At 60.5% G+C, this 27076-nt stretch overlaps 2 protein-coding genes across 14 annotated transcripts; both read right to left on the minus strand.

Annotated features, from left to right (window-relative positions):
• Nucleotides 1-592: 592 nt before the first annotated feature.
• On the minus strand, nucleotides 593-16969 carry FAAP100 (FA core complex associated protein 100). Of its 12 annotated transcripts, none has more exons than XM_037913917.2 (10): nucleotides 16842-16969; nucleotides 15893-16087; nucleotides 13765-13883; nucleotides 11564-12531; nucleotides 9599-9752; nucleotides 7793-8586; nucleotides 5726-5862; nucleotides 3690-3806; nucleotides 1994-2083; nucleotides 593-1551 (listed from the first exon to the last, which is right to left on the minus strand). In XM_037913917.2, the coding sequence occupies exons 2-10, from the start codon at nucleotides 16055-16057 to the stop codon at nucleotides 1426-1428; spliced, it is 2670 nt and encodes an 889-aa protein (XP_037769845.1). In that variant the 5' UTR covers nucleotides 16058-16087; nucleotides 16842-16969; the 3' UTR covers nucleotides 593-1425. The 12 variants fall into 12 exon arrangements, 10 of the variants coding, with proteins under 10 accessions (XP_037769845.1, XP_043383763.1, XP_043383765.1 ...); XM_043527828.1 differs by having other exon boundaries at nucleotides 1994-2080; nucleotides 16842-16919; XM_043527830.1 differs by having other exon boundaries at nucleotides 1994-2080; nucleotides 14897-16087; nucleotides 16842-16864.
• A 2082-nt stretch (nucleotides 16970-19051) lies between these two features.
• LOC114022155 lies at nucleotides 19052-23622 on the minus strand. Of its 2 annotated transcripts, none has more exons than XM_037914597.2 (4): nucleotides 23350-23622; nucleotides 22210-22309; nucleotides 21513-21642; nucleotides 19052-21125 (listed from the first exon to the last, which is right to left on the minus strand). In XM_037914597.2, the coding sequence occupies exons 2-4, from the start codon at nucleotides 22301-22303 to the stop codon at nucleotides 20852-20854; spliced, it is 498 nt and encodes a 165-aa protein (XP_037770525.1). In that variant the 5' UTR covers nucleotides 22304-22309; nucleotides 23350-23622; the 3' UTR covers nucleotides 19052-20851. The 2 variants fall into 2 exon arrangements, with proteins under 2 accessions (XP_037770525.1, XP_043383684.1); XM_043527749.1 differs by having other exon boundaries at nucleotides 23427-23610.
• Between the last annotated feature and the right edge of the window lie 3454 nt (nucleotides 23623-27076).

Here is a 27076-nt window from a genome sequence, read left to right on the forward strand (position 1 = left end):
TGGTGCCTCCCTTGCCCACACCAAGGCTGGAGGGTCGGGAAGCCCTGGGACGCTGGGTCAGACAGTGCCAGCCAGTGGCAGTGAAGTGGGTAACACCTCACTCCTGCCAGGCTCGCTTTGTTCTCCGAGAGGATCTGGTGCTCAGGGGAGGGAGCCAAGCCCTGGCAGCGCCAGGCTTTGTCTGGCAGGTGCAGAGCAATCACTCCATTGCTCGCTGAGCAGCCTCAAACATCCCTGCCCTGCCAGCATGGGCCCTCCGCACCCCTGCCCTGGGAGTGCCACGGCTGCATGGCAGGCTGGGGACATGGTGTGAACCAGCAAAGGACTGGAACCCAGGTCTTAGCTTTTCTCCCCTCCTGCAGCTTCCTTCGGGCGCCAGGTCCGGGCGCAAAGGCTGCTTGCGGAGAGTCAACGCACTCAGTGCTCGCGGCCAGCAGAGGGCGCGCTGCTCAGCCCGCATGCTGGGGAACTGCCCATTGGTCCCTGCTGCCAGCACTGCGTGGGCAAGGCGCTTCGGAGGGAGCGAGCGCAGCAGGGCGCCGAGGGGGAAGGAGGCGGCTGCGACGGAAAGGAACGGAGACTGGCACCAGCGGAGCGGCAAAGGGTTGTTTTCAATGGCACACGACAGATTTACGAACACGGGGACATGCTGGCTTGCCGCAGCACGGCGAGCGGGAGGAACCCGCCACCACAGAGCCACGCGGCAGATCCTTTCTAGAAACGACAGCTACCCAAACCCGCCGGTAGAAAAAGGGGCCCCAGGCTGGGGGTGGGAACCCCGGTGAGCCTGTTACTCACACGGCACCCTGAAAGCGAGACGCTGGGTAGGGAGGCGTAGCCCTTGTGGGAGGGGAACCAGCCGGAAAGCACCGTGCAGATCCGAGTGCCCGGCCAGGGAGCCGACTCCCGCCTCTGTGCACAGCAAAGTCACGGCCATTGGAACGAGAGAGAAGCTAAACTAGCACGTCTAGTACAATCCCAAACACACCACCTACTCTGGCTGCCGCGCCGGGGAGCCAGCCACACACAACACAGCTCAGCGAGCTCAGCGCCAGGGGCGGCTGGGGGCAGGTCAGCCCTGCCTACACGCCCACCTCAGCGAGGTGCTCTGCGCGTGGTGGGCAGGTGTCCGGAGCCCTGGGAACTCCCCCACGCTGCTTAAAACACATCCACAAAACACACACAACACCCCTGATCTCAGCCTCGGGCATATAAGGCAAGAGCTCCCCCCTTGTGGGGGGGACCTGCACTGCCAGCACCCCCTCCCCACCCTCCCCAAATCCTCCTCCTTGCAGAATCCTCTCCCCAGTCCTGGCTGGGTTAACGAGCACGCTTGGCTCTGCCCTCCGCTCTGGACCCAAATGAGCACTACATCGAGCCGAGCGTGGAGCTCGCCGGCCCCGGAGTCTAAGGCCGGCCCTGTGCTCACAGGAGGATGAGGCTGGGGTTGCGCAGCTGCCTGTAGACATGCAGGAGCTTTTCCGCCGTCGCACTCGCTTCGTCCCCGAGGCACAGACGGTCCCGCAGGGACTGCACGTCCTTTAGCAGCATCTGCCAGGCAGAGAGGAGAGGGGTTAGGAAGGCTGGATCTGTTGCTGCCTGCCAGGCCCTGGCCCCTCCACACAGGAGTCCTGCAGCCATACCAGGGCCCAGCTGCAAATGTCAGGGGCAAGTTACAGACCTCATGGCATGTCCTGAAGAGAGCGCATCGGCATCCTGGCGAACACCCCCCACCCCTGCTGCCTCCTGGCTGCCAGGAGCTAAGCTCTCCACGGGACCACGCCGCTCTGGGCCTGGAAGCCTGTGCCAGTCTACTGTCTCTCAGCCTCTGGCTTTGCTGCGTGGGCACACGGCAGGGCTCCAGTCGGTGCCTGGGCTCAGAGTTTCATGCCCCGCAGTCCGGGAGACGGGCGTTCTGCCCCACTCTGCGGTTACACGGATGCACTCGCACAATGCACAGATTACTCCCCCCCGCACATGGCACGCTGCCTACCTCGTGATTGGCTTGGATCTGGCGCAGATACTGCATGCGGAGGTCAGGGGGACCGGAGCCCTGGGCCGCCTGCTCCAGCACCAGAGTCTGCTTCAGAACAGAGAACGTGGCATTAGAGGGAGCTGCTTTTACGGTGCACTCTAGGCGTCCCCTAGCCAACGCTTCCCAAGGGAGGGAGCCTCGCTAGGCCAGACACCTCGGGCACGGCTACGGCACTGAGCCGCCTAACCAACGGCTCCTGTCCTCCAGGTGGCTGGAGTTCAGCCAGCCCCCAGGTACTGCTCCTGCTCCAGCACCCGTCTTTTTGGGACTCTACCTGCCCAGGGTTGGCCTGCTGTTCCTAGCCGCCATTCCCAGCCTCAGTGCAACAGCATTTGAAACACTCCCCCACCCACCCAGCATAGGTCTGAAAGCATTGCAGCACTCCCACTCCCACTTCTGCTTCTTTCCTGCTTCAGCCTCTGGGCTTTCCAGGCCACAGCCCTCCCCACTGACTGACACCCTTGGCTGCTGCTCCGCCCACAGGGGCTGGGTATTCCTCGCTACCTCGACTGGCATGCAGGACCCCCGGCACAGGACAGACCTTGGCACACTCTGCAGTTGCCCTGCTCTGCTCCAGCCACACCCTCGTTTCCCATGTTCCCCTTTAGCCAGGGCTGCAATGCTCCGCACCACGCTAGGAACTGCTGATTATCTGGTGCAGCTTGTGGAAGGAAGCTGGCTCCCCTGGTGGCTACAGGTGCCCTGCTCCCTTTAGTCATTGCCCTTAGCACAGCCCACTCTCGGTTCAGGTGGCTACAGCCTGCAGCGGCTTCTAGCCTGGCCTCCGGGGATGGGGAGCGTGTGAGCCAGGGCCAGCCCAATCATGCATTCCCCGGCTAGTGCCCCGCTGATTTCAAGCTGCACTGTACAGTTCTGCCACAGGGTGGTGCCAGAGAGATCCCATTTAAAGCAACTGCTCCAACCCAAACTGCATTAGGGGCCCCGCTGGCCCCGGGGCTAAGGTAGCTCTGCCTTTGCCCATGCTCGGCGCCTTCCCCTGCACAGCACAAGGAGACAGCAGCCCTAGTTCTGCCGGCTGGTCCCAGCTGCAGGCAGCGCAGATCCTTGGCTCTAAAGCCCTGGCAGGAGGAGCAGCGGCTGCACTGTGGGCAAGGAGAGGCCATGCACAGTAGCGTACGCAGCACCGCCAGCGGCAAGCGGCGGGCTGGAGTCAGTTCTGGGGCCACGCTGGTGGGGAATGCGCCAGGCATCCCATCCCAGCATGCTCAGGGCCTGGGATTACCATGTAATAGCCATGCAGGCTTGGGAGGGACTGCTGGCTGGTCAGCGCAGCCATTCACGCTGCCCACGGGGACCAGCTGGAGCAAGGCCACCCTGGGTGCAACCAGCACAGGCAAGGAGGGGGTAGGACGGGCCCAGGCGATGAGGGTCAGAAGCAGCAGCTCCAGAGAGCCGAAGGGTTGGGGGACACGGGGACCCCAAATTAGCGCAGAACCAGGCCAATGGAGTGACAGAGGCAAAGCTCATTCCCAGCTAAACGACCCCAGAAATAAAGGTGGCTCAAACAACGCCCAGGGCAGGCTGCAGTAGCCTGTCTCTCTGCAAGGGGCAGCTCCGAGCAGCGTTCCCAGCCAGGCTGGGGCAGCTGCTGCAAGCGTAAGCCCCCTCTCTGCCTGGGGGGTGGGATCTGCACCTGGATGCGCCGGATCACGGCTTGATGCACTCTGCACATATCTGCCAGAGAAGGGCTCTGGATCAGGATCTCCACGGCCTGGATCGGGCCCGCTGGGCAGAGATTGTTCACGGCCACCTGCAAGAGAGAGGAGATCCTTACTGCAAACATTGCCAAGCCACAGGGGTTGTCTGTGCGGGGGCGAGCAGACCCCTGGGGTACCCCCTCAGGCCCGACAGCACAGCTATGGATGGAGGAGGGTTAGATGCGGATCCCAACAGCCAGAGAGATCTGTGCTCCAGAGGCAGCAGCATGGGGCATTCATTCCTTGCCCCCACCCGCTCATCTGCACTAGAACACCTCCAGGCTCAGGACAGCAAAAGAGGGGGACAATTCCCCCAGCCAGGCTGCCCTGGCCCAGCCAACAACCTCAGAAGTAAAAGATCATTCAGTCTCCTGAACCGAGACTGCACGGGGGGCCTAGGAAAGTGCAGAGACCCATCGAACTCATGGCGTTTGGACTGGAACCAGCGTGGGACCCAGAAGCGGCAGTACTGCAGTAGGACAGCAGGCTCCAGCCTTGTTCGGTGGCGTACCGAGATGATTCGATGGCCATTCCCCGAAGGATTTAATCCGGGAGGCTTAGACTGAGCAGAATTAATGCTGGCACTAATCACATTGGCAATATTAACGCTCTCATGCATGAAGCGACTTGAACCAGGTCATTGCCAGCACACGGCCAGCTGGGGCTCTCTCACTGGAGGGTTAACCGGCCATGGCAGGAGAGCCGGTTCGCAATTAGTTTTTTCTTTTGCACGTAGAGAAGGATTTTCGCATTAAGGGAAAAGCCGAAGCAGATCAGACTTAAACCAGCATCCAGCCACATTTCCCCTCACTTTGCAGAATTAGCAAAAGACGGCGAGCCTGATGAGCAGCTACAACTCGAGCTTTGCTGCTTCCTGGCACCCTGGATCCTGCAGCCAAGTCGTGACGCCGAATCAGGGCCATCAGGGACAGGGATCAAGCCCAAGTTATGGCAACTCAGCAGGACCAGGAAGGAGCAGCTGGGCTGAGCGGAAGAGAAGTTCTTATTCAGACCAGTATTGGCAACAGCAGCCAGACTGGGGAAGGGAGCGCCGGGGGAAGGCACGGAGAAGCAGCCCTCTCAGAGCTGCTGGCTCCATTCACTTTCTAGCTCAGTGCCTGGCATCTGAACTCCTCAGACACGAAGGGACGTAGCCTCAGACCAGGCTGGGAGAGATCATCAGCCCCACAGGCAGAAAGGAGGTTGTGGATTTTAAGGCATCCCACTGGGACCTGGACAGTGCCCTGCTCTGCCAGGCACCTGTGTAAGCTTGGCCAAGGCACCCACCTACCTGGCAGGGCTGGGCAGTGCAGGCACCACAGGGATGAGGGCCAGATAAGGCCACTGACAGATTTTAAGGATGAACAGACACAGAGAGAGCAGGGCTGGGAACTGGTTCCTGATCTCGTTCCTCACCCAAAAGACAATCCCGTTGACAAGGAGCTGTCCCCCCTTCGGGTCTGAGAAGCGAGGAACTCAGCTGACCCCTCGCCACGCCCCACTCCCATAGGTGGCAGGGGGATAGCACAAGCCTTTGAAGAACCCGGGGGGGCAAAGGAGGGGGAACCAGCCAGTTGGGCTTTCAACCATTAGCACACCAGATCCCCAAACCCAGCAATGCAGCCAGTGCCATGCGGCTTTTCACTGACCCCCCCATGAGTGCAGCCCTTGATGCCCATGGGCTTGGGCACGCAGCCCTGGGAGACATGACCAATGGGGGTAGCATGGAGTGTGTGAGAGGGGGGTCAGCACTGGGGAGCTGATCCTGGGCTTTGTCAAGCCCTGGACGATGAAGGGACCTAGCCCCTTCCTTCCCTCCCCACAGCAGTGGTTCCCTCTGGGTCTCCACACGCAAAGCCAGGCCCCCAGCTTGCCACTGGCTAGTCCCTTGCCACGGGACTCTGGAGCAGAAGCCGGCTCTTCATGGGGTGGGTCGGGGGCTGTTTCCCTGCAGAGCTAACCCATTCCTTGCCTCTCGGACGAGCAGCTGCACCTCGCCTCCATGTGGGGCCAGGCCCCGCACTGCCGACACATCCTGGCCCCTCAGTGCCGCGGCCGCAGCGTTCTCCGCCAGCAGCCACTGCAGAGCAGCGCAGCAGAGCGGGGCTCCTGGGGGAAAGAGGAGAGAAAGCAGAGCCGGTCAGGTGGCTGCACATGCTCCCCTCCGCAGCGGCAGCTGAGGTCTCTCCAAGCACGAGCCTGGCGCCTCCCCCGCACCGCTGTCACGTTAGTCACGCTAAGGGAGCCCACTCGGAGAGGAATGCTGCCTCAGAGCAGGACTCCCCCAGGCACCCTGCCATGCTCCCGTGGCATGAGGGAGGGCGGCCACACACATCACATGAAGGGAGGGAGTCAAGGTATCCAGGAAACAAGCCCCCAAACCGTGCTGCAGGATGCCCATAGGAGCAAAGGAGAAAGCAGGGCTGGTGCCCACCTGAGCAGTTTTCAGCAGGACAGACAAGGTAGAACCACGGAGCAGGGGCTGGGCCCTTGCAGCCGCTCCTTTCTGTCAGAGGCAGATCTTTCCCATCCGTTCTCCCAGGGGAAGGGGAGCCGCGGACACAAAGGAGCTGCCACGAGGGCTGGTTGTATGTGGCCCCAGGACGTTCACTCTGTTATACACTTCCCCTCCCGCAGCTGAGTGGCTGCCCTGTGGCTAGGGGTTCCCACTGCCCCATGAGAGACCCGAAGGTCTCTCTTGCACAGAACAGGGAGGATATGTGACAGAGGCAGCCTGCGGGAGGCGCCCATGGTGCCAGTGTGCCAGCCACAGGAGTATGGTGGGGTTAATGCCACCCCAGGCCGATTTTCACTTCTCTGAGATCCGTGTTCAGCTCTGGCTAACTGCGCCACCGGAGCAAATGCTCCAATCATGCTGCTGCGCTCCACGAACTGGCATGACTGACGGACCCTGCTCAGGAAGCCAGAGCGGGAAGCGCATTGGCAGAGCTGTGTAGGCAAGGTCTGCATCACACCTGGACACACACTGTCCAGTTCCTTCACCCTCACCCACGTTGAAACCCACTGTCCATCTCCTACCCACTCCGCTTGGACACAGCTCTAGGTTACTCCAACGGTGCCTTCACCCACAGCCACTTAGAGAGACTAACACAAAGGAGAGGGTGAGTCCTGGCATAGCCAACAGCCCAGCAGGAGACAGACCACCTGCTCTTCCCCACGGGGAGGGGTGGTGACCCCACGTACTGGCCAAGAAGAGATGCCACCCACTACAGCAGGCCTGGGTGGGCTCCAGGAGGGGCAGCAGGAATGGAATTCCAGCCCCTGGTTTCCAGACTGGTGGGGCTAGTACATGTCCATGGGTGTCTGTCGGGACTGACTATGTTCCTAGCCCTAGCCTCACAGCTCGGAGCGGCAGACATGGACCAAGAGCGTTTACACACAGAAACCCTCCTTGGCCCAGCATGTGGCTGTGGCTCCTTCTGCCCAGAGAGGCCAGTCCCCACACGAAGGTTAGCTCCGTCGAGGACGGCTCTCTCCTGCCAGATTGCACAGCAATGGCCGTGCTGCACAAGTCCAATGCAAGGGAATGCTATGTCACAAGCTCGTGATCCAGGGGGTCATGCCCAGGCAGGATCCTGGGGGATGGGGCACAAAATCCTGGTTTATGATAGTCAAGAATTAGCAAAAAGCATCTGCAGTGCCAGGCAGCTGGCCGGGGTCTGGGCTTCTCGCTGCAGACACAGCTAGGACAGAGCACGACTTGGGCAACCCTCATCTGATCCGCAAAGATGGTATTTAAACACCCAGGCAGGCCAGCCACAAAGCTCCCACAAGCCTCAACATTCGTTATCTGTGGCCAAGCAGCCCCCAAAGAGCTACACCCTGGAAACAAGACAAATCAATGAGCGTCTGAGTGTCCGAAGTGAATGACTTCTGGAAAGCGATCACAGAGCCCAGCCCTGCAGGGGGAATGACTGCAGCAAATCCACCCCAGGACAATGCTGCCTGGACAGAAACACGCACTACGACTGGCCAGCCACTCTCTAGGGATCAATAACCACCCAGGAGAATTACCAACCTTCACAGAAGCTCTTCAATGCATTTTTCACCAGCTCCGACGACACCTTGATAGAAGCCACTGATGGGGCCAGATACTCATCTCCTAGGGCGTCCGGTGCCTTGGGAAGCAGCTGGTCACTGACTTCCGCGCTGCTGGGGTCAGACTGCACCCTGGATACTTTCAGGAAGGTCTCCACCGGGTCTGACAGGGTGGCGATGGAAGGAGGGGCTCCAGGCACTGTGCTATCATCCAGACGAAGGCACTGCAAGATGTCGATGGTGCATTCGCTCAGGGGCAGGCAGATCCCTTCTTTGTCTGGGGAAAGGCCAGGAGAGTCATCAGGAAGCAGGTCGTCCAGTGACTCATAGGAGTCCGACGCACTGTCCAGAATCTCTCGCAGGCTGTAGAAGAGAGCACAGGAGATGGTCAGAGGCAGCTCCAACTTGGTGCCTTCGGCTGAGCCGAGCGGCAGCGTCACCTCCCTCTTGCTCCCAGGGAGGAGCTGGTCGATTGGAAAGGTGAACGTGGTGGCCGAATCAGCAGACTCTTCGTCGAAGGCACAGGAGCTCGTGAACAGCTGAACACAGAGGGTCCAGCCTTGCTCCAGGCTGCATTCGCTTGGGTTCTCCAACATGCAGGAGACGGTCCAGGTATCTCGAAGCAGCAGGCGGCTCCAGCTGGCGGTAACTGTGCAAGTGACGGGCTTCCGGCCATCTTGGTTGGACAGTAACGCAGCACTCACATTCAGCACCTGGTTCAGGCTCGTCAGCGCTCGGTTCTTCTGGTCCACGGCCTTTTTCAGGAAAGAAACTCTGTGGGGAGCAGGGGGAGAAGAGAGCTCACTTCCCACAGAGGTAATGGCTTTGGGACACATAGAGCTAACGAATCAGAAACCCAGCCACGCGACATGGCCAAAGGCTAGCACACAAGGCTACACACACCCAGGGCAAGTGGCACTCACTCTAAGGTGGAGAAGCCAAACTTCCATGGATCATTTCATGAGCCCTTCTAAACTCCCCCGGACACCACTGCTCTGGAACGTCAACAGCCGGGGCACTCGGCCTGCCCAGTGCTCTTGTCAGCCCTAGAACCCTCCTGGGACCTGGCCAGCCACAGCATTGCTGCTCACAAGGATTTGGTGCCCCAATCGCCCCCTTTCACATGCGACACCAGATCAACTGAGCTGACCCAGGCTAACGCAGACTGAGGCTGTGTGATCCCACTCCCAGCCGCTGGCCCAGGAAGGCTCCTGATTTCAGCCGTGGCTACAAGAGACAGCAGTACCAAAAGCTGTGGCGGCTACAAAAGCAGCTCACAACCAAGGCAGGTATCTGGAGCTCTAGGAAACAAACATACACAAACCCCAAGGAGAGAGACTGGTTTAAAATAAGGCCCAGATGAACGTCCAGGCCTAAGGCACACATCTGCCCTGCACGGGATCCCGAAATGGTCATCCACTTTGGGATGCTTGGGAGTGACTGGCATCTTGCCCTCCCACCTTCTGTTGCAGAAGCTGTAAGCAACATGCCATTCTCGGCATACAAGAGCTCTCTGGTTTGAAGGGAAAAGGGCAGCAAACAGCACCGGCTGTAAACAAGGCTTTTATTATCCCACGGGGCTGGGGGCTTCCTCCCAGGCTGTCTCGAGGGACCCGAATCACTCAGGAAAGGCAAATGTTTGAGCACTGCAGCCAACTAATAAAAGCACTTTACTGCTAACCTCTGAGCTAGGAGCTGAGGCAGGAGAATCTAGTTCACTTCCAATAAAACCTAGGAGCTCACAAACGAACAGCCCACTCACACCCATTAGCACGCTGCCCTTTACCTCTCCGAGACATTGCCTATCCCAGACAGCAGTTCCTTTATCCTTTGGCCAGCTTTTTCTGGGGTCAGCCTGACGGGATGGGGGTCATCAGGACTGCATAAGTCACAGCTCATCAGTCGGCCTTTAGCAGACAGAGCCAACAGCTCCGAGTCACCTGAGAGGCACACACACGCGGAGAGAACCAGGTTAGCTGTCAGCAAACAGACTAGGACATCACACACAGCTCCCCGATGCAACTAGGGAGCAGCGGCGGACAGCCACGGGAGCGAAGACAGACGGGTGAGATGTCAGTCATTCTGGCTGGGCCCTGCACCCAGCCCTGAGAGAGAGGAGCCATTCCCCCTGAAGTCTGCAGGGACAACTGCACAGCCCGGCCTGGGGCGCGCAGACTGTACCACCTCAACAAGCCAGCTCGGAGGGGAAGCTGTGGCGTGAGGAGGCAAACGCCTTTTGCATACAGGGCTGTGGGTGTAACTCTGCCGAGGAGTGTCCGATTAGTGTCCCTACATAACGAGGCATTCCCTTCCAGGAGCAGTTTGGGGAATGGGGAGCTACTTCTCTCATCATAATGTCATTACTGCAGGCTCACCCCCTCCCACCCATATCCAGGGCTACCCCAAAATATCAGGTGTCCTACAACAGGAATTTGGAGAGCAGTAGACACAGACTGCGAATGACTGTCGACGGGCTACGACGGGAAACCAAATATGCAGAATGTTACACGGCATGCCCACAAAGAGTGCACCCCGAGCCACCACCCTCTGCAGGCGGTTCCTGCAGGGCAGCTTCCTGCAGGTGGGATGCACTCTCTCTGCTCCTGCCCCTTCCCTCACTTGCTCTATTACCAGGGACACATGCACGGGAAGTGGCTCCATGCCGCCCACTGCTCCTTCCCTGCCCAGGGTCCCAGAATGCTCCAGCTAGCTGTGACGTCAAGAGCCGGGCGGCACGTCAGGATGACGACATCAGCTGCAGAATACGCAGCAGGAGCACACGTGCTGCGAGGATGCAAAGAGCCTGTTTCCATGCAGGAGCCCTCTGTGATCAGGAGACACGCTCAGGCTACGTGTACAACTAACCGCTGTTGGTGCGGGCTGCTCCCTGAGTTCTGCAGAGGTGCCAGCAGTGCATTGCCTCGCCCCACTTGTTCATGCTTTGGACGTTTGCTTTGGCAAATGCCACCTTACCCTCTTGCCGATTCTTTAGTGCCCATGTGTTCACAAAGCCACCAGATTATGGGGCTCAGGTAAGAGCTAACAGGGCTCCCTAGGTCCTCCTCTGCCCCCATCTCTATGCACGGCAGAGAGCAGTGGGAACCAGAGCACTTTGGACTGTCTCCAGAATGCTGCTCAGGCCTGGGTCTACAAAAGCACCCGACTCTGAGAAGGCAACACACCTGCTTCCCCAGCCCTCACTGGGAAGCAATGGACGGACACAGAGCTGTCAGGCAGAAGAAGGAAAGGAGCTTACGGACTCTGAACGGCTGTGTCTGGAGCTCTTCACTGCGGAGCCCTTTGTCCAGCCAGCCATGGTGTTTGTAAATTGCCTTTTGGGAAGCTTTTCGCTTAGGTCGATTTGGACTTGCCCCCAGCGCCACTCCACGCAGGATCCTACCTCTGACACAGACACAGCAGCCCCAGGTCCTCTTTATAGAGAGCACAACCCCTCCGACCGTGACCACACCGCCTACTGCTCCAAGGTGGGAGAGACACCCACACAAGGGACACCACAAAGACAGCCACATGGGGAGTTGATCTCTGAACACACATGACATTGCCTCTCCCGTCCAATTCCTGGCTCGGCATGCTTGATGTAAACAACTTACAATAACGAGGGTGAGCCAATGGAAGCCGGACCTTTAACGAGGAATGGTGGAGAGGCAGAAACGGGAATACGCAGTTAGGACAAAGCTATTCCTGCCTATTTCAGCCCCAAGAATGACAATTTTTTTATTGCTGGCAGTACCTTCTGAGGCCCGAGAAGACAAGGAAAGCGCCACAACGCTACAGATACTTAAACTGGCTGGAGACAGAACGGGAGGCAGGACGTAGGCAGTGTTATCTATGCTCTCGGGGTCGGAAGTGTCGCTGACCCAATCCAGGTCGACCGCGGAGATGTCCGAATGTGTGCTGTAATACATCCGGCTGCCGCCACCACACGCAGCGCACAGGATGGGCCCTTGCAGGTAGTACTCCCTGACCTCTGGGACCTTGGCCTCTTCTCCCCGCTCTGCCTTCATGGCCACCATCTTGCCGTAGTGCCCGACCACCACAACGCAGTCGCAACCTGAGTCTCCAAACAGCTGCTGGTCATCGGGATCGTCCAGGGCTTTATGTTCTGTTCTCAAGGCTCCAATGAAGACAACAGGCTCTTCCAGATGGTGAAGGATCTTCACAGGCGGAGCCTGGCCTGCAACCTCATTGCAGGCATCAATGGCTTCAGACGCATTGAGGGCCTTCAGCGGCACGCTGCACAGCTGCCCGTCCGGGAAGCCACAGAGAATCATGGGAGAGTCAAGCATGGCAGCGTCTATGCCAAAGAGCAGGCTGAAGAGGGGCTCCTCCAGCGTGAACCCCCCCGAGCACCACAGGCCCTCCCCGGGCCCGGCTGTGCCTGGCGCGGATGCACAGCACAAGACAGGAAGGAAGCGCGAGGTCAGCGCATCCCCGTCGTCTCTGGTTTGGTCGCAGGTGGAGAATCCCACCTGGCTGATTTGCCGGCATGGCTGGCTCTCCTGATCGGGGTCCAGAAGCACATGGAGTTTCATCCACCACTGGCCCTGAGCCTGGGACAGGGTGACAAGAACATCGGTCAGCAGATTGAAGGTGCACAGCGTGACGTCTGGGATGATGCAGGCGTCTGAGTCTACGGGGAAGACGCTGGAAGGGCAAGCGTCCTCTTTGCCATCGCCGCCATCAGTCTGCTTCATTAACCTTCAAGCAAACAGGGAAAAGCTTTCAGTCAAGCCATAGGGCAAAGTCAGCGCTTCCTTAGCTCGCTTCTCGCCCCCGCACTTACAGACAAGCTTACAAAAGGAGCATCCGCTTCAAGGAACTGCATTGGGTGCGGTGATCTGGAGAGAGCAGGAAGAGCCAATGCTCCGGAGGGACGTGTGGTTTGGAAAGCCTTAACCATTTCAGTAACTTATGGGTGCATGAGGACGTGATGGAGGGCACCTGACTCTGCCATCCCACTCCTCTGCTATCCCACAACATGAGTGGCTGTTGGGTGCATGCATGCTGAAAGGATGAAGCACAGATGCCAGATGCAAGGCTGTCTGCATGGGCGGTACCGGTCTAGTCACACAGCCTTAGGACTTTAACATCTAATCAATCACACAAACTGCGAACCAGCTAACCTAAGGGGACTGGCTAACATAAGGGGAACCATGATCTTGTGCTTCGAGCTGACCCCTGGTGGAGTTAGATAGATTTTCCCTTCTCCCAACACATAGCACTGCACAGGGGGCTAGGAGCAGGGCTGGGCTGCCTTTGAAGCACCAGGAACCAATCAATGCAAGATGCAAGTCACCACTCTCAATGGACTGGGGGTCTGACATGTGGATGAGATTTACTGTGGGGACAGTGCAAAACCAGCCTGGGAGCTGAGCCTTTTTTGTTTTTTTAATGGATTTTAACAAACACGCCTTGAAGCAAGCAGACACCCTCACACCAGAAGGGCAGCCCCATTGGAAGGGCCAACCCTCTGCCCCATCAGCTCCCCATGGATCACGGGAAGGGGGGGCACCCCCACCACTTATCAGGAGTAAGTGAGGCAGACTAGCAGCATAGCATGGTAGAAAGCACACCGCATGGGCAGGGCGCCGGGAGACACTGTGCTGCCAGAGGTTTGGTTCTTTTAGGGTGACTCAGAAGAGCAGGTGTTTCCCCTCTGAAATGTAAACACTGCGGCAGTTCCTTCAGGACACGGGGTAACCACACAGCAGGTGGGGGCAAACAGGAGGAATGTGAAGATGGTCATATGGAAATCTTGGGGTCGGGAATGCTTGGAGACCACCAACCTTCAGGATGACCCCTAGACTCCAACCAGGTCTCGCTGCACAGCGCTGGAAGCATGTGTCATTAAACCACCTGCTGCTCTCGTTAGGACTTTAACGAGCACAGACAAACTTCATTGTCCCTGCCAGGCTGCGTCCCAAGTCTCACCTGCTCTGCTGGTCCAGGGATACACAGTAAATGCCATTTCTGGCACACAGGATGTAGAGCTGCCTACGAAGGGGGAGGAGTTCCACATGCCAAACTTGATCGGGAAACCTGTAGATGGCCTAGATATCAAAAAGGGAAAGAGAATGTCAGTTTCATGCAGCAATGAGGGAGGCTGGGGGAAAGGTTGCTCCTGGTTTTTAAGCAGCTTCCCAGCTGCTCCTGCAAGAGCTCACCACGGGGACACAACCTATCAGAGCAGCACCAAACAGAAACAAAAGGCATTGGGGCCACCTAGCCAATGCCAGCTATCACAATCCCGCCTCCCCTTAAGCAGCCACACATCCAGCACCACCGCTGTAGTGTGTAAAGACAAGACCCGCGAAACATCAACGGAACGATGCCACTTACACTGATGGAGAATCTGGCCTCTCGAGTCTCCCCAGTGCTTACTCGAGAACCGTATATACAAGTACGGATGGGGTGACAACCAGCCAGCACTGCATGAGGTACCGAGTTACGTTCAGCATTCTGTACATGCACTTGGACAAGTGATGCTTGTGAGAACATACATGTGTGACTGCAGGCATGTCAAAACTAGCCATTCAACAAAAACATTTGCAACCTTCCTATGAGCAAACATCTCTCACATGAATAAAGGAAACATCCTTTTCTATTAGCTGGAGCATATTTTCTGCTGCTGAGGATGCACATATAGAACAAGTGCAAGTTAAAACAGCCATTTTCTGAATATACTAATTGCCAGGAGTAAAACCATTAATGGGCAATATTGCATGTGTACTTCTAAATTCAAAATAATCATTTTAAGACATGGCATGGCATTCTTCACTGCCAGTCTAAACGGTTGTGTAGTTGCTGCTCTGTGCTGTAAGCAGGTGACATTTCACCCCAGAGGTGGCTGCACTGCTCCCGTGATGGAAGCAGTTGTAGCTCGTACAGTGTTTTGGGACAAGTGGTGCTATAGAAATGGAAGATCATTATCGCCGGATTGAAAGAATGTCATTCGTACATACATACATACACACACACACAAACAAATTCAAAGCAAACATTCAGTGTTTTATGCTAGCTGAGGATAGAAAAAAGAAAAATTCAAAACCCAGAGATGACCTACTTCCTTGAGAAAGAAAGAAAACATGTAGGAGGCTAATCCTGGTATCTCACTGATGGCTTCCTTAGAAATGATAAAAAGAATAAATTAAAAAAGATGACATGTCTAACAGGGTGCTAAGGCTGCTGCTTATCACAGCAAAGAAAAGGGAAAAATCAATGGCATACAAAACTCAAAAACCGTCATCTTGTTGAAAAAAAGGGAAAAAATCTTTCAATAATTTAATTAAACGGTCTGTCCCAGGAAACGAGGGAAAAGGTCAAAGAGCACCCTTTATTCGCCAATGAAAAGGTTATTTGAAGCCAGACTAATATTTCACTGATAGTTTGAAACCCAAACTCTGCTAAACTGGACACACATGGAGCTAGACTTGTGAAAACAGATGGAGGAGGCCAGCTTGCTAGTCATTGGTGGCAGGAACTATGTCCACGATTTTCAAACCTGAGTGTCTAGGCTCCTAAACAAGTGGCCTAATTTCACGAGTGCTGAGAACCCAGAACCCCCAATGACTTTGATGGGCACTCTGTACTTTTGAAAATCAGTCCACTAAGGACTTTGGAGCCAGGCTTTAGGCAAGGTTTGTCCTTGTCCTTGCCCTGTGCCTTGACATGAAAAAAATCCTAGAGGCTACAGAAAGTCACTGATGCTTCAGCCATGCTCCCCTAGGAGCGGAGGACATGTCTACAGAGCACTCACTGTGTGGCAAACGGGGGCATAAGTTGGCAGTGTCCCAGCCTGCCCACACCGTTCAGCTGTGTGGATCCTACTCCTACACGCTAAAAGTTCCTTAGTGCGCACTGATGTACTTGTACTGTGGTTTTCCCTTCTCTCAATGTGAGCACATCACTTCTAATGTCCGGCTTCAGCCCCTCTCCAGGGGCCTGTCTTGGCTGCAGAGTTACCCCGCGTGTGGGCACCTGGGCTAGCCCAGCCCGGGGGAGAATGGCTACTTTATGCCACGGCCCATCACTGCAGTCCCGGCGCAGGCTGGGTGCTCACCTTCAGCACCTTCCCTTCCTGGTCATACACATAGACGAACTCGCTGCCGTTGGAGAGGTAGATCTCGTTCTCGTGGCACAGCACTCGGGGCTTGCCCGCGGCCAGCCCCCCGACCGGGCAGCAGAACCCAGCCAGGTAATCCACCCTGTGGCCCACGTGCGCCATCCTCCTGCCGGATGGGCACCCGGTGCCAACCTGGGGGGAGGGAACGGAGACGGTTATCGGAAGGGCGGGAGCCTGACAGAGTCCATCCCAGAGCCCCATGGGGGGGGGGGGGGCAAATAGCACAGCGCTGTCCCAAGGCGTGCTGGGTTCTTTCCCGTGGGGGGGCAATGTCCGCCCACCCGCACGCTGCGGGGGGCACCCCAACGGGTCCTCCCCCGCCAGGAGCCCCAGCTGCCAACAAGCAAAAACCCCATAAAGGAGACGCCGCCCCTGAGAACTGTTCCAGATGGGGGGAGGAGGGGAGAAAATCTGTGCGCCCACAACCTCCCCCAACCTCCTGCCCCCCTGGGAGGGGCCCTGCGCCCGCGGCCCCCCCAACCTCCTGCCCCCCCTTGGAGGGGCCCTGCGCCCGCGGCCCCCCCAACCTCCTGCCCCCCCCCGGGAGGGGCCCTGCGCCCACGGCCCCCCCAACCTCCTGCCCCCCCCCGGGAGGGGCCCTGCGCCCGCGGCCCCCCCAACCTCCTGCCCCCCCCCGGGAGGGGCCCTGCGCCCGCGGCCCCCCCCAACCTCCTGCCCCCCCCCGGGAGGGGCCCTGCGCCCGCGGCCCCCCCAACCTCCTGCCCCCCCCCGGGAGGGGCCCTGCCCCCGCGGCCCCCCAACCTCCTGCCCCCCCGGGAGGGGCCCTGCGCCAGCGGCCCCCCCCCCCAACCTGCGCCCCAGGGCCCCCTCCCAGCCCGACCCGCGCCCCCCTCAGGCCGCCCGGGGGCTTCGGGGCCGCTGGTACCGGGGCGGGGGCGTCTCCGCTTTACGGCTCCCTCCACGGCCGCCGCAATGGGGCGGGGGGGGGGGTGTTTGCGACAGGCCGTAAAGCGGGAAGGGCTGCAGGGGGCGGGGCTCGCTGTGACACCCCCCGGGCGGGGCAGCCAGGGTCGGACCATTTTCCTGCAAGCCCAAAGCCAGGGAGAGAACCCAGGAGTCCTGGCTCCCTGCCCCGCCCCCCCCACTCCCCTCCCAGAGCCAGGGAGAGAACCCAGGAGTCCTGGCTCCCTGCCCCGCCCCCCTCCCCTCCCCTCCCAGAGCCAGGGAGAGAACCCAGGAGTCCTGGCTCCCTGCCCCGCCCCCCCCCGTAACCACTACGCCCCACTCCCCTCCCAGAGCCAGGGAGAGAACCCAGGAGTCCTGGCTCCCTGCCCCGCCCCCCCCCCCCACCATAACCACCAGCCCCCACTCCCCTCCCAGAGCCAGGGAGAGAACCCAGGAATCCTGGCTCCCTGCCCCCCACATGCCCTGTAACCACTAGCCCCCACTCCCTTCCCACAGCAAGGGAGAGAACCGAGGAGTCCTGGCTCCCTGCCACCCTCCCCCCATAACCACTAGGCCCCACTCCCCTTCCAGAGCCAGGGAGAGAACCCAGGTGTCCTGGCTCCCAGCCCCCCCTACTGTGACCACTACATCCCACTCCCCACCCAGAGCCAGGGAGAGAACCCAGGAGTCCTGTCTCCCTCCCCCCCACATGCCCTGTAACCACTAGCCCCCACTCCCTTCCCACAGCAAGGGAGAGAACCCAGGAGTCCTGGCTCCCTGCCACACCCCCCGCCGTAACCACGAGCCCCCACTCCCCTCCCAGAGCCAGGGAGAGAACCCAGGCATCCTGGCTCCCAGCCCCCCCTACTGTGACCACTACATCCCACTCCCCTCCCACAGCAAGGGAGAGAACCCAGGCGTCCTGGCTCCCTGCCCGCCACTCCCCTCCCACAGCAAGGGAGAGAACCCAGGCGTTCTGGCTCTCAGCCCCCCCTACTGTGACCACGACATCCCACTCCCCTCCCACAGCAAGGGAGAGAACCCAGGTGTCCTGGCTCCCAGCCCGTCTCCACGCAGTACTGATCCAGTGCTCTGTTGAGTGCCCTGCAATGGGGCTCAGACAGGCCCAGCTCCACAAAATCTGCAGTGTGAGTCAGTCAGCTCCACATTATCAACCCCACTTTTCAGAGAGACCTGCCTGCAGGGGGGTGATGCCAGTCCACCGCCATTGTCCAGCTCTGGGGCACCACGAGGTGGCACCAAGCGACTGCCGCAGGGGAAGGGGAGGTTGAGGGCTGGCCTGAGGGGGGCCACTGGTTGCCCTGAAAGCAGAGAAGCTGTGCTGGGAGCACAGGGCTAGCTCCAGCAGGAGCAGGGCTAGGAGCCGGGACAGGCTGAATGTTTCCAACATGCTCTGGCTGGCTGGAGTTGCCCCAGAGAGCGAGGGCAGCGCAGACCCCTGGGGAGGGCATAGGGCTAGGAGTTGGGAGTCCAGGATCCACTTCCCAGCTCTACCAGACTAGCTGTACAGCGTTAGGGAAACTCCCTTCCCTGCCTCAGTTTCCCCCCTGCGGTGGGAGGAATGACACCACTGCCCTTTTGTGAAGCATTTGGGATCCGCAGATGGCAGAGTGCCAAGCGGCAGCCCTCTGTTCACCCCAGCACAGCGAGGGGGCCGTGATGGTCTCCTGTACGCCTCGCCACCCTGCCTGAGAAGGGCCAGTAGCAGCGAGAAGGGACTTGAGTGGCTGGCCAGATCAGCCCTGGGCCGGCCTTGCTGCTGAGATGGGGGCCAGTTAGTACTGCTTGTGGTGGGGATCAAAAGAGGGGGACGAGGACTTGGAGACGCCTGCCCTTGGCTGGCTTTAAACCATCAACCGAGAACTGAGGCCGGACAACCCCCTGCCAGGCCCTTCCGCCTGCAGAACTCGGCTCGGGAAAGGGCTGGGAGTCTCCGAAGGTTCCTTGCGAGAGCTCAGGCCATCGCCTGGCTGAAACCAGCTCAGCAGGCACTCGTGTCTGCCTGGCGTTCCCGGGGTGTGTGCAGTGCTCGCGGTAAGTAGCAGCGGGAGATGCGTCAGGAGGGCGGGGGCGGCCGTCTCTCCTCCAGGATCACAGCCGTGCTGGCCTCTGGCCGGCCCGGGGGCTGCTTGCTGACTTTTCTGTTAAGATTCCAGCAGGAGAAAGCAGTGACGGTAACAGAAAGGTCTTTATTTGAAGACGGTGCATGAACTCCACCCTGCTGCGCCCTGGCCCCACGCGCGCAAGGGACCTGGGCAGCGCAGCGGGAAGGAATGCCAGATATACTTGTGAAAGCGAGAGAGCAGGAGCTTGTGATTACAGCCAGGCGACGTGATGGGCGAGCTGGCATTGGTGCGGCCCTGTCCTGTGGCGTCCCCAGGCCTCTCTAGTTGCACTAGGGGCTGGAGCAAGGCCCAGACACTGCTATTTCCTCTGGGGCCCCAGGCCAGATTTGCTCTCGCGGCTCCAAAATGCTGGTGCTTTGAGCCTCCTGCACCTCACCGAATTGAATGTGAAATGCAGGCCGTGGGGCTTGTCAGCCCCAAGGGCTGAGGGGGCGCGGGGGGGTGGGGGGCAGTGCCTGCAGCTCTCCCCCCAGGCCGGGTGGCTGCATCACTCGCTAGCCAGCTGCGGCGCATCAGGGACAGTTGGCGACGTGGCAGCTTGGCGTTCCGCCGGCCCTGATGTCCCCGCGTCTCCCCCCTCGTGGGGTCTGGCTCCCGGGGAGGGGCGGGAACGAAGCAAGCGGAACTGGCAGGTCCTTTAATTTCCCAGATTTTTGTTTGTTTGTTTTGCCTCAAAACTTGAATGTTCCAGAAACGAGGGCGTCTCACCCGCGAGCAAGCGGCTGGAGGGGCAGCCAGCCATGTGGTGCGAGGGGCGGGTTCTCCACCCTCCCGTTGGGGGAAAAAAATCAAGGAAGGGCTCAACCGTCTCCCCTAGAGCCCAGAAGACTGAGCCAAGCCCCCCTCCCGCCCACACACACCACGGCACAGGCTGTCAGAACGGCCTGGGCCCAGATCGCTTGCACTGCAGCCCCAGTCCCGCACCCCGTTGACGGGTTTCCTAGGGCTGCCTGTGCATAAGGCCCTTCCCCGCACACACACGTGGCTAGGCCTGGCTGATTTCAGGTGGGCTTCTCAAGCCCAGGGGAATGCAGCTGTCGGACATGGAGAGCCAGATCCAGCTAGTAAAGAATTCACCTGGTTGTGCAAGCGAAGGGTGAGCTCGGCTGGCCTGGGCTTTGCAGGTGCCCACCAGCCTCCCCCACGCACCCAGGCCAATGCTCCCTCTCAGCCCCTGGCTCCGGTCCCACAGCAGTCTGGGCCAAGCTGGCCCCACGGTTTATTTTGTGCAGTGAGCAAATTCAGGGGGGGAGGGATGAGCCCAAGACCCCCTAAACTCACTCCACATGCGAGAGGCAAGTGCCTGACCCGCTGTGCCGTCCAGAGCCAATGGGCACCTTTCTCCTGCCAGAAGGTGGGATCCCAGCTTCCCCCGTCCCTCCAGCTCCCCTCCCACAAGCCCCAGCGTGTGCTTCAGTACAGCCAGCGGTGGATTAAGACCAGCTAGAGTCTGGATCCAAAGAGACCCACGCTCCCTGCAGCTCATGGCACTGCTGCCTGGTCCCGGTTGTGGGCACAACACCTGGTTGCAGGGTCCCTCCTCAGAGCCAAGCTCTGGGTCCAGGAGCTCCCCCCAGAACATGATTCAGTGGATCCTGCCTGAGTCCACCCTGCTGGTGACACAGCAGATGCGGGGCAGTGAGCGGGAAGTGCCGCATCGTGCCCCACTTAGGAGTTGGTGCTGATCCAGAGGGCAGGGGAACGCCCAGGTGCCCGGCTCCCGGCTGCAGCCACCTGCGGGGAAATGTCTCTTTAGGGAAGAAAGAAAGACACATGCAGCTTCTAAACGCATGGGAAAGTCCGCAGCATTTCTGGCCCCCGGGGAGTGCGGCTGGGGCGGTCCCTACTGAGACCCATCCCCTGGCTGCTCCACAGGCTTCCGGTTGTTCCTGATCAGGACCCGGCGGCGCTTTGCTGGGGTCGCGGCCACTGGTTTGTCAGCCTCTGGCTGGGCGGCCCTGATGGGAGGCTTGGCTGGAGTCTGGCCTCTGCTTGTGTTCATCTCATCCATAAAGGCCTCCACCCCCTCGAAGCGGGTGCTCAGCTCCCCCAGCCGGCCCTTCAGCGCGTTGAATTCTTTGTAGAGGTCATCAAGGGCTTCGGAAAGGGAGTTAATCCTATGGTGGGACAGTGAGGGAGGGCATGAGCTTCCCCCCAGGCTGCACAGAGTTGTATAGCCCCCCCATGCCCCCTGCAAGAACGGGGGGGGGGCCCCGCCCCAACACTAGCTGGTCAGGCATAGCCAGGGAAGGCACCCTGAGAGCTTCCCACCCCACCCCCTTGGCCGGGTCCAGCCCAGCGTCTCCCCAGCAGTGCCCTGTGGAGCCTGGACGCACGTCCATTAGCAACTAGACACCCCAAGCGCCGCTCTCTCGGGCCCACATCTAGAGTGGGACCCAGGCCCGGTGAGCCTGGTTGGCTTTGGTCAGCACGCGGCAGGCACTGGCACCGGCTGGCTCCTGCGGTCGAGCTGCCCGTCGGAGTCTCCCGGCGCCCCGGCTCACCTGCCGTAGTCGGGGAGCACGGTTTGGTGGTCGTACAGGAGCAGGTTCTTGATCTCGGTCACAATGGCGAATTTCCAGTTGTCCAGGACCACGGTGAGGTTGGCACATCCCCTCAGGCTCACCTTCTCAGCTGGGAAGGAGACAAACCCATGGGAGCAATGGCGCCCATGACAGCCCCCGCTGCTGGGGGACCTGGAGCCAGCGACTAGAGCTGGGGAAGGCTTGCCGGGCCCACAGAGCCCCTCCCCTCCCTGACCCCAGGACCACGACAGCTCCAGCTCCTGGCTTTGGCCACTTCCCTGAGAGACACCATGATTCCCACGCCCATTGCTCGTCCCTAGCACTGTCCATCCGGGGATCCCAAAGCACAGCACAGATGCGCTCATTCCCCTTCCCAGCCCTGGGAGGGAGCACAGGGTTATCAGCCCTGTCATCGAGAGGGGAAACTGAGGCACAAAGGGGTAATGAGTGGGTTCAAAGTCACACAGCACGGCACTGGCAGAGCTTCCACGGACCCAGGAGTCCTGGTCTGAACTAGCTGCCGCCTCTCCCTGGCAGAGCCCACAGGGACGGAGGTGACTTGGGGTCAGCTGGGAGCTGCAGCACCGTGGCTGGGCCCCCAGCCCTGTGACTGCAGCCACCATGGGCCAGATGAGTAAAGCCGCTCTGAGATCCGGGGGGGGGGGGGCGGTTTTACCTTCGGATCTGTAGTCCCATTCCGCCGGCTGCTGCCTTCGCTTTGCGGCACAGCTGAGAGCCACGCAGAGCAGGACGGGGAGAAACCGCTTCATGGTCCTCTGGGCGAGGAGAGGGATCGGGGAGAGATCAGCACAGACAGCCCCTCCGGCCCCGCCCCGAGCACGCCCCCCTCACAACCACACCCCCACCGGCCCCGCCCTGAGCACCCCCCCCCACCACACCCCCACCGGCCCCGCCCCGAGCACGCCCCCCCTCACAACCACACCCCCACCGGTCCCGCCCCGAGCACCCCCCCACAACCACACCCCCAGTCCCATTGGCCCCGCCCCAAGAACACCCCCCCACAATCACCTCCACAGGCCCTGGCCGGAGGGCACCCCCATGGGCCATGCCCCAAGCGTGTCCCCACTTCGGCTGTGTCCCCTCCCACTGGCCGCACTCCAGCACGTAGGATGCCAACCCTCCAGGATTGTCCTGGAGTCTGCAGGCACCAAAGATTTAAAAATTGCCACGTGATGAAACCTCCAGGAATACATCCCTCCGGGGACGGCCGACACGCAGACATTGGGCCACAAACATCTCGGGCCTTGTGCAATCTTTGGCCCGTCCCCTCTGGATTCCTGATCTTACGAGTGTCCCACCCTTAAATCTCCTGGCGGGAGCCCCGCAGGAACCAGGCCCTGGGCACTGTGGCATGGGGCGGGGCAGGCAGGGGACAACCCCCATGCTCAAAGTGGAATCGCTTCCACGGCGATTTCTGAGCTGCCTGGGGGAGCCGGGGACAGAGCATTAGCCAGAGGCTGGCAGTGAAGGGCCCCAGGGTCCCTTGGTCTGTCAGTTCCCTTCCCAGCTCTCATCACCTTTGCTTGGAGACAGGATCTTTCTCACTGCCCAAGCCCCCGCTCTAGCGAGGTGGCAGAGGATGAGTGGCAGGGGCAGTGCCCCCAGAAAGCCCCCAGCCCTGCTAACACCAGGCAATGCCTGGTCAGGGCCCGGGCCCCCCTGGAGCACCTCCACCCGGTGCCAGCCTTGAGCCACTGCTGCGGAACCCCTCGCCCTAGCCAGCAGCGGGGATGTCACGCAGCGGAGACGCCCTCCGAGCGCTCTGCCCCAAGCCAAGAGGGGCTCTGGCACGCACCTCGGGGGGAAGGGCTGGTGCCACACGTGAGCCAGGCCAGGACGAGCTGAGCCAAGGGGAGTTTTTCCCTCTCCTACCTGCTGCGCTGAGATCCTGGGCCGGTGCGGAGAGAGGCAGTGGCTGCCCTTTCTAGTCTCAGCTCCCCCTTCTCTCGCCGGCTCCGATCTGCCTCCCTCCGTCCCCTTTTAACACGCTGCCCTGGAAGGCAGCCACGCCAGATGTGGGCCTGGCAGCTGTGCTGCTGATTGCAAACAGATCCGCCTGGCCTGCCACGGGGCCTGCGAGCTGCCGTTTCCTGCTCCCTGGGGAAAGGGAAGCCATGGGGAGAGCGCGGAGCATGGCCGTGGGCCCCTCCCCGGGTGGTGGGAGCTGGCTGGGGAGACCGCACAGCAGACGGCAACAGCGGGAGGTGCAGCGCTGCGGTTACAGCAGCCTTTGCTGTGGTTTGACTTCAGGGGGGAATGGGGGGAGTCTGTCTTGACTTGGGCTGGAGCTCTCATCCCGCCTCCAACCCAGCACCAACTCTGGCCTTGGCACACGGTCACGCCACCTCCCAGAAGTCCAGTTAACAGCTGCAGTGACCCTTTGCCCCTGCGCCGGGTACAGCACGGACAGGGCAGAGCCTGCAGGGATCCCTGGAGGAGCCGAGGCCCTTGTGAACCCCCGGGATGCCGAGGAGGCACGAATGGCTGGAACCTTGGGCTGGGGCCTGCTGGCAGGTTCCCAGGCTGGGCCAGAGGGGAGACTTGGAGGGAGAAAGCCGGGGCTGCAGGAAGTGGGGTTGGCAAGTGGGTGGGCACATCAGGAGCCAAGAGCCATGCCCAGGGTGGCCCTGGCTCAGAAGGGCTGCGAGGGGGGCGTCTGGTCACTTGCGCTCTAAAGTTCCCGGGTTGCTTTGTAAGAACTCTGGGCCTCCTCTTCAGCCTTTGCCCCGCTGGCCCGGCCGACTCCGTGCTGCCTTCCACAGCCTCATGCTCTGGAGAAGGGATGGTCCTTTGGTTCCTGCCCTCGGCTAGCCACTCCACTGACCTTCTAATAACGCCACATCCCACCCCAGAGACAGCAGCATTTTGATGGCAAGGGGAGTGATTCTCCTCGATGGCTTGTGGTGCTGTGAAGCGCCTCGCTGCCCTGTCAGTTCATGCCGCGCCTTGCATGCGGATAGCGTTAGATTTGGTGCCCAGAACCACGGCACCACCCGGCCCTGCCATGCCCACTGCAGCCGCGTCGTCGCCTCTGTTCTGGGCAGAGCTCTGCGCACAACGGGGGCCATGAAATGACCAGGTGTCTCGTGTGTGCGCTCAAGGCAGCAGAGTGCCCCTCTCCCGCAGTGGCCACCCCACGGTGTGAAACGAGGCTGCCCCATAGCCTCCTGCCACAGCGCCTCACCTGTGTCTGCAGGTGGCTTTTCCCCTCAAGGGTTCCCACCACTGCTGCATCGCCCCTGAAAGCCATATCAAGAGGCACCATCTCGCCTAGCCCTATTCGGATCTGCTCTGCCCAGCGCTGGCGCCCGGCCTGTACTTGCGTTCCCAGCCTGCACGGCTGTGGGCAACTGGGGGAGGCCCCGAGCATGGACGTGGCTTCGCAAAGGCCGGGTTCGGACCTTAGTGCCTTCGTTCTGCATGAACCGTGGGTGCTCCTGCCACCCCGGCTGCAGCCCCCCTCAGCTCAGCTGCAGGGGAGAGTGGTGGTTGTGGGGCAGATCAGCAGAGCACCAGAGATGATGCCCACATACCTCGGCCCTCACCTGGTGCAACTGCCCCTCCCTTTTGCAAAGGATGTGACCAACCCCCCCCAATCCCCCCCGGCAAATCCACCCCAGGAGCCAAAACTTCAGCTTCACACACCCAAGTTCTGCCCTTGGGTCCCAGCTTGAGGCTGGTGCAGCTGGTCCCCTCCAGAGTTCAAGGGGAGGCTTAGCTCTGCGGACGGAGGCTTGGTGAGCCAGGCTCACGGCTGCACTGGGGCTGCAGGGGTGGGGGTGGTTTACACATAACGATCAGAGAAAAAGCCACTTTCAAAATGCTTCGTAGCTACCATGTTGTGGAGCTAAGTCAGGGTTTGTGGAGCAGTCTCCCTCGCGCCAGCTGGATTTTAACCTCCACTGCCACGGTGCAGCCTAGTGCAGCTGCACCCTGGGCACCAGTCGCTCGCTGAACCCGTCCTGCGGGTGGCAGGGGCAGCGGGGAGGCAGCCGGGAGGCATGGTGCCTGGGTGGGGTCCCGTCTGCCACCACCCTGCAGTGCACAGCAGAGAGCCCATCGCCCGTGAACGAGGGGCGGTTCCAGGCTCTCTCGTCATGGCTCCTGGGGATGCTCTAAGCTCCTGCTCACAGCCTGTTCCCCCCCCCCAGGGCCCAGCAGGGGAAGAAACCCCAGTTACGCCGGCAGTCGGGGCCGGATCGACCATAGCAGGCGAGTGGCCTAGTAGCGCGGTTGGGGAGCCCCTGCCACGCAGCAAGGCCAGTGTTTCTGCAGAGCTCCCGCCACCGTCTCGGGGAGGAAAGCAGCCATTGCACCCTCCTTTCAGCATCGGGCCACGTCCCGAGGGGCAGAGGCCTGCCGACGGCTGCAGGAGGAGAGGTACAAGTCATCCATCTTGAGGCCCAGGCCTAGCTCCTTTCAGGCTTCTAACCCCTCCTGCTAGGGTGGCGGAGTGGGACGCTGCCCCGTCTACTCAGCACGGCCGCAGAGCCAGCTCCGCTCCCCAGTGCTGGCAGGTGGCCCGGGGCAGACGGGGTTTAAGGTCTTACTGAGCTAGCCAAGGAGGCTGTTCTGCCGCCCCAGCCCCGGCCCGGGGCCAGGCCTTCCCCACCGCCTGCCAACCCCAGCCACCACTTCCCTTTTTAAAATGCCAGCTGACCCAAATGAAGGCCGGCTGGGACTGGCTCCCGGTCCTCGCTCCCTGCAGCCCAGCTGCCTCCCCTGCTGCCCCTGCCCTGGGCTCCCATCCCTAGGCTGTGTCAGTCCTCCCCTGCCGGCTCAGGATCCCCACAGCACTGCCAGACACCTGCCTCCGAGCCGGCAGCGGTCCCGGCTACTCCAGTCCTGGGCCGTGGAGAAGCAGATAGCTGCTGGTGCCCTGCTGGGGCGTGGGGAACTAACCTGGTCCAGCCGCTCTCGCCCCACTGCACCATCCAGCAGCTTTATTCTGCTCCCTCACCCCTGTGGCCGTTCAGCTCAGATCACCGACGAGGGTTATTTTCATTTGTGGTTATACCACATACAGCAGGGGCCAAGCTTCAGGGTGTCTGAGACTGGCCCGCGGGCAGAAGTGGATGCAGAATTGCTCCACCCAAAGGCAGGACTCCTTGGAGCCCCTAGCCGTGGGTGAGCTGCTCCCCGAGCCTCAGCCCCGTCGCTCTGCTCCCAGGCCCTGCAGGCAGGAGGCGGCCGCGCACGGGGGAGAGCTGGATTGTTTCTTTACCTGCTGGATGAAGCTCCCTTGGGGCACAGTGCAGGATGCTCCCTGGGAGCCAGCGCCCACTGCCCTTGCCTGGTGCAGGCCCCACGGTAATGTGTCTTTACGTGCTGACAACACAGGCCTGGCTACCAAACCCCTCGTGTCCCCACCAGCCTACGCAGCCGCACGGCCTCGCGGCTGCCAACTCCGCACCGAGCAGCGGTGCAAACAGGCCGGAGGCGGCTGCTCAGCTTGGGTCAGAGAACCAGGCAGGATTCCGGCTGGGGTGGGTCAATAAACACAGCAGAGGCCAGCAGCCTTG

Source organism: Chelonia mydas, chromosome 14 (genome assembly GCF_015237465.2).
Source record: "Chelonia mydas isolate rCheMyd1 chromosome 14, rCheMyd1.pri.v2, whole genome shotgun sequence".
In the NCBI taxonomy this organism is placed as follows: domain Eukaryota; kingdom Metazoa; phylum Chordata; order Testudines; family Cheloniidae; genus Chelonia; species Chelonia mydas.

Excerpts from the sequence above, each read along its gene's own strand:
- FAAP100 (XM_037913915.2), bottom strand. The coding sequence starts at position 16,156 with ATGGGGCTCTGGGATGGACTCTGTCAGGCTCCCGCCCTTCCGATAACC. Across the intron at positions 13,884-15,892 it reads AGGAAGGGAAGGTGCTGAAG|GCCATCTACAGGTTTCCCGA; the intron begins GTGAGCACCCAG and ends TTTGATATCTAG. Across the intron at positions 3,807-5,725 it reads TGCAGCTGCTCGTCCGAGAG|GTGGCCGTGAACAATCTCTG; the intron begins GCAAGGAATGGG and ends TCTCTCTTGCAG.
- LOC114022155 (XM_037914597.2), bottom strand. The coding sequence starts at position 22,303 with ATGAAGCGGTTTCTCCCCGTCCTGCTCTGCGTGGCTCTCAGCTGTGCC. Across the intron at positions 21,643-22,209 it reads ATGGGACTACAGATCCGAAG|CTGAGAAGGTGAGCCTGAGG; the intron begins GTAAAACCGCCC and ends TCTCCTTCCCAG. Across the intron at positions 21,126-21,512 it reads GTGCTCCCCGACTACGGCAG|GATTAACTCCCTTTCCGAAG; the intron begins GTGAGCCGGGGC and ends GTCCCACCATAG.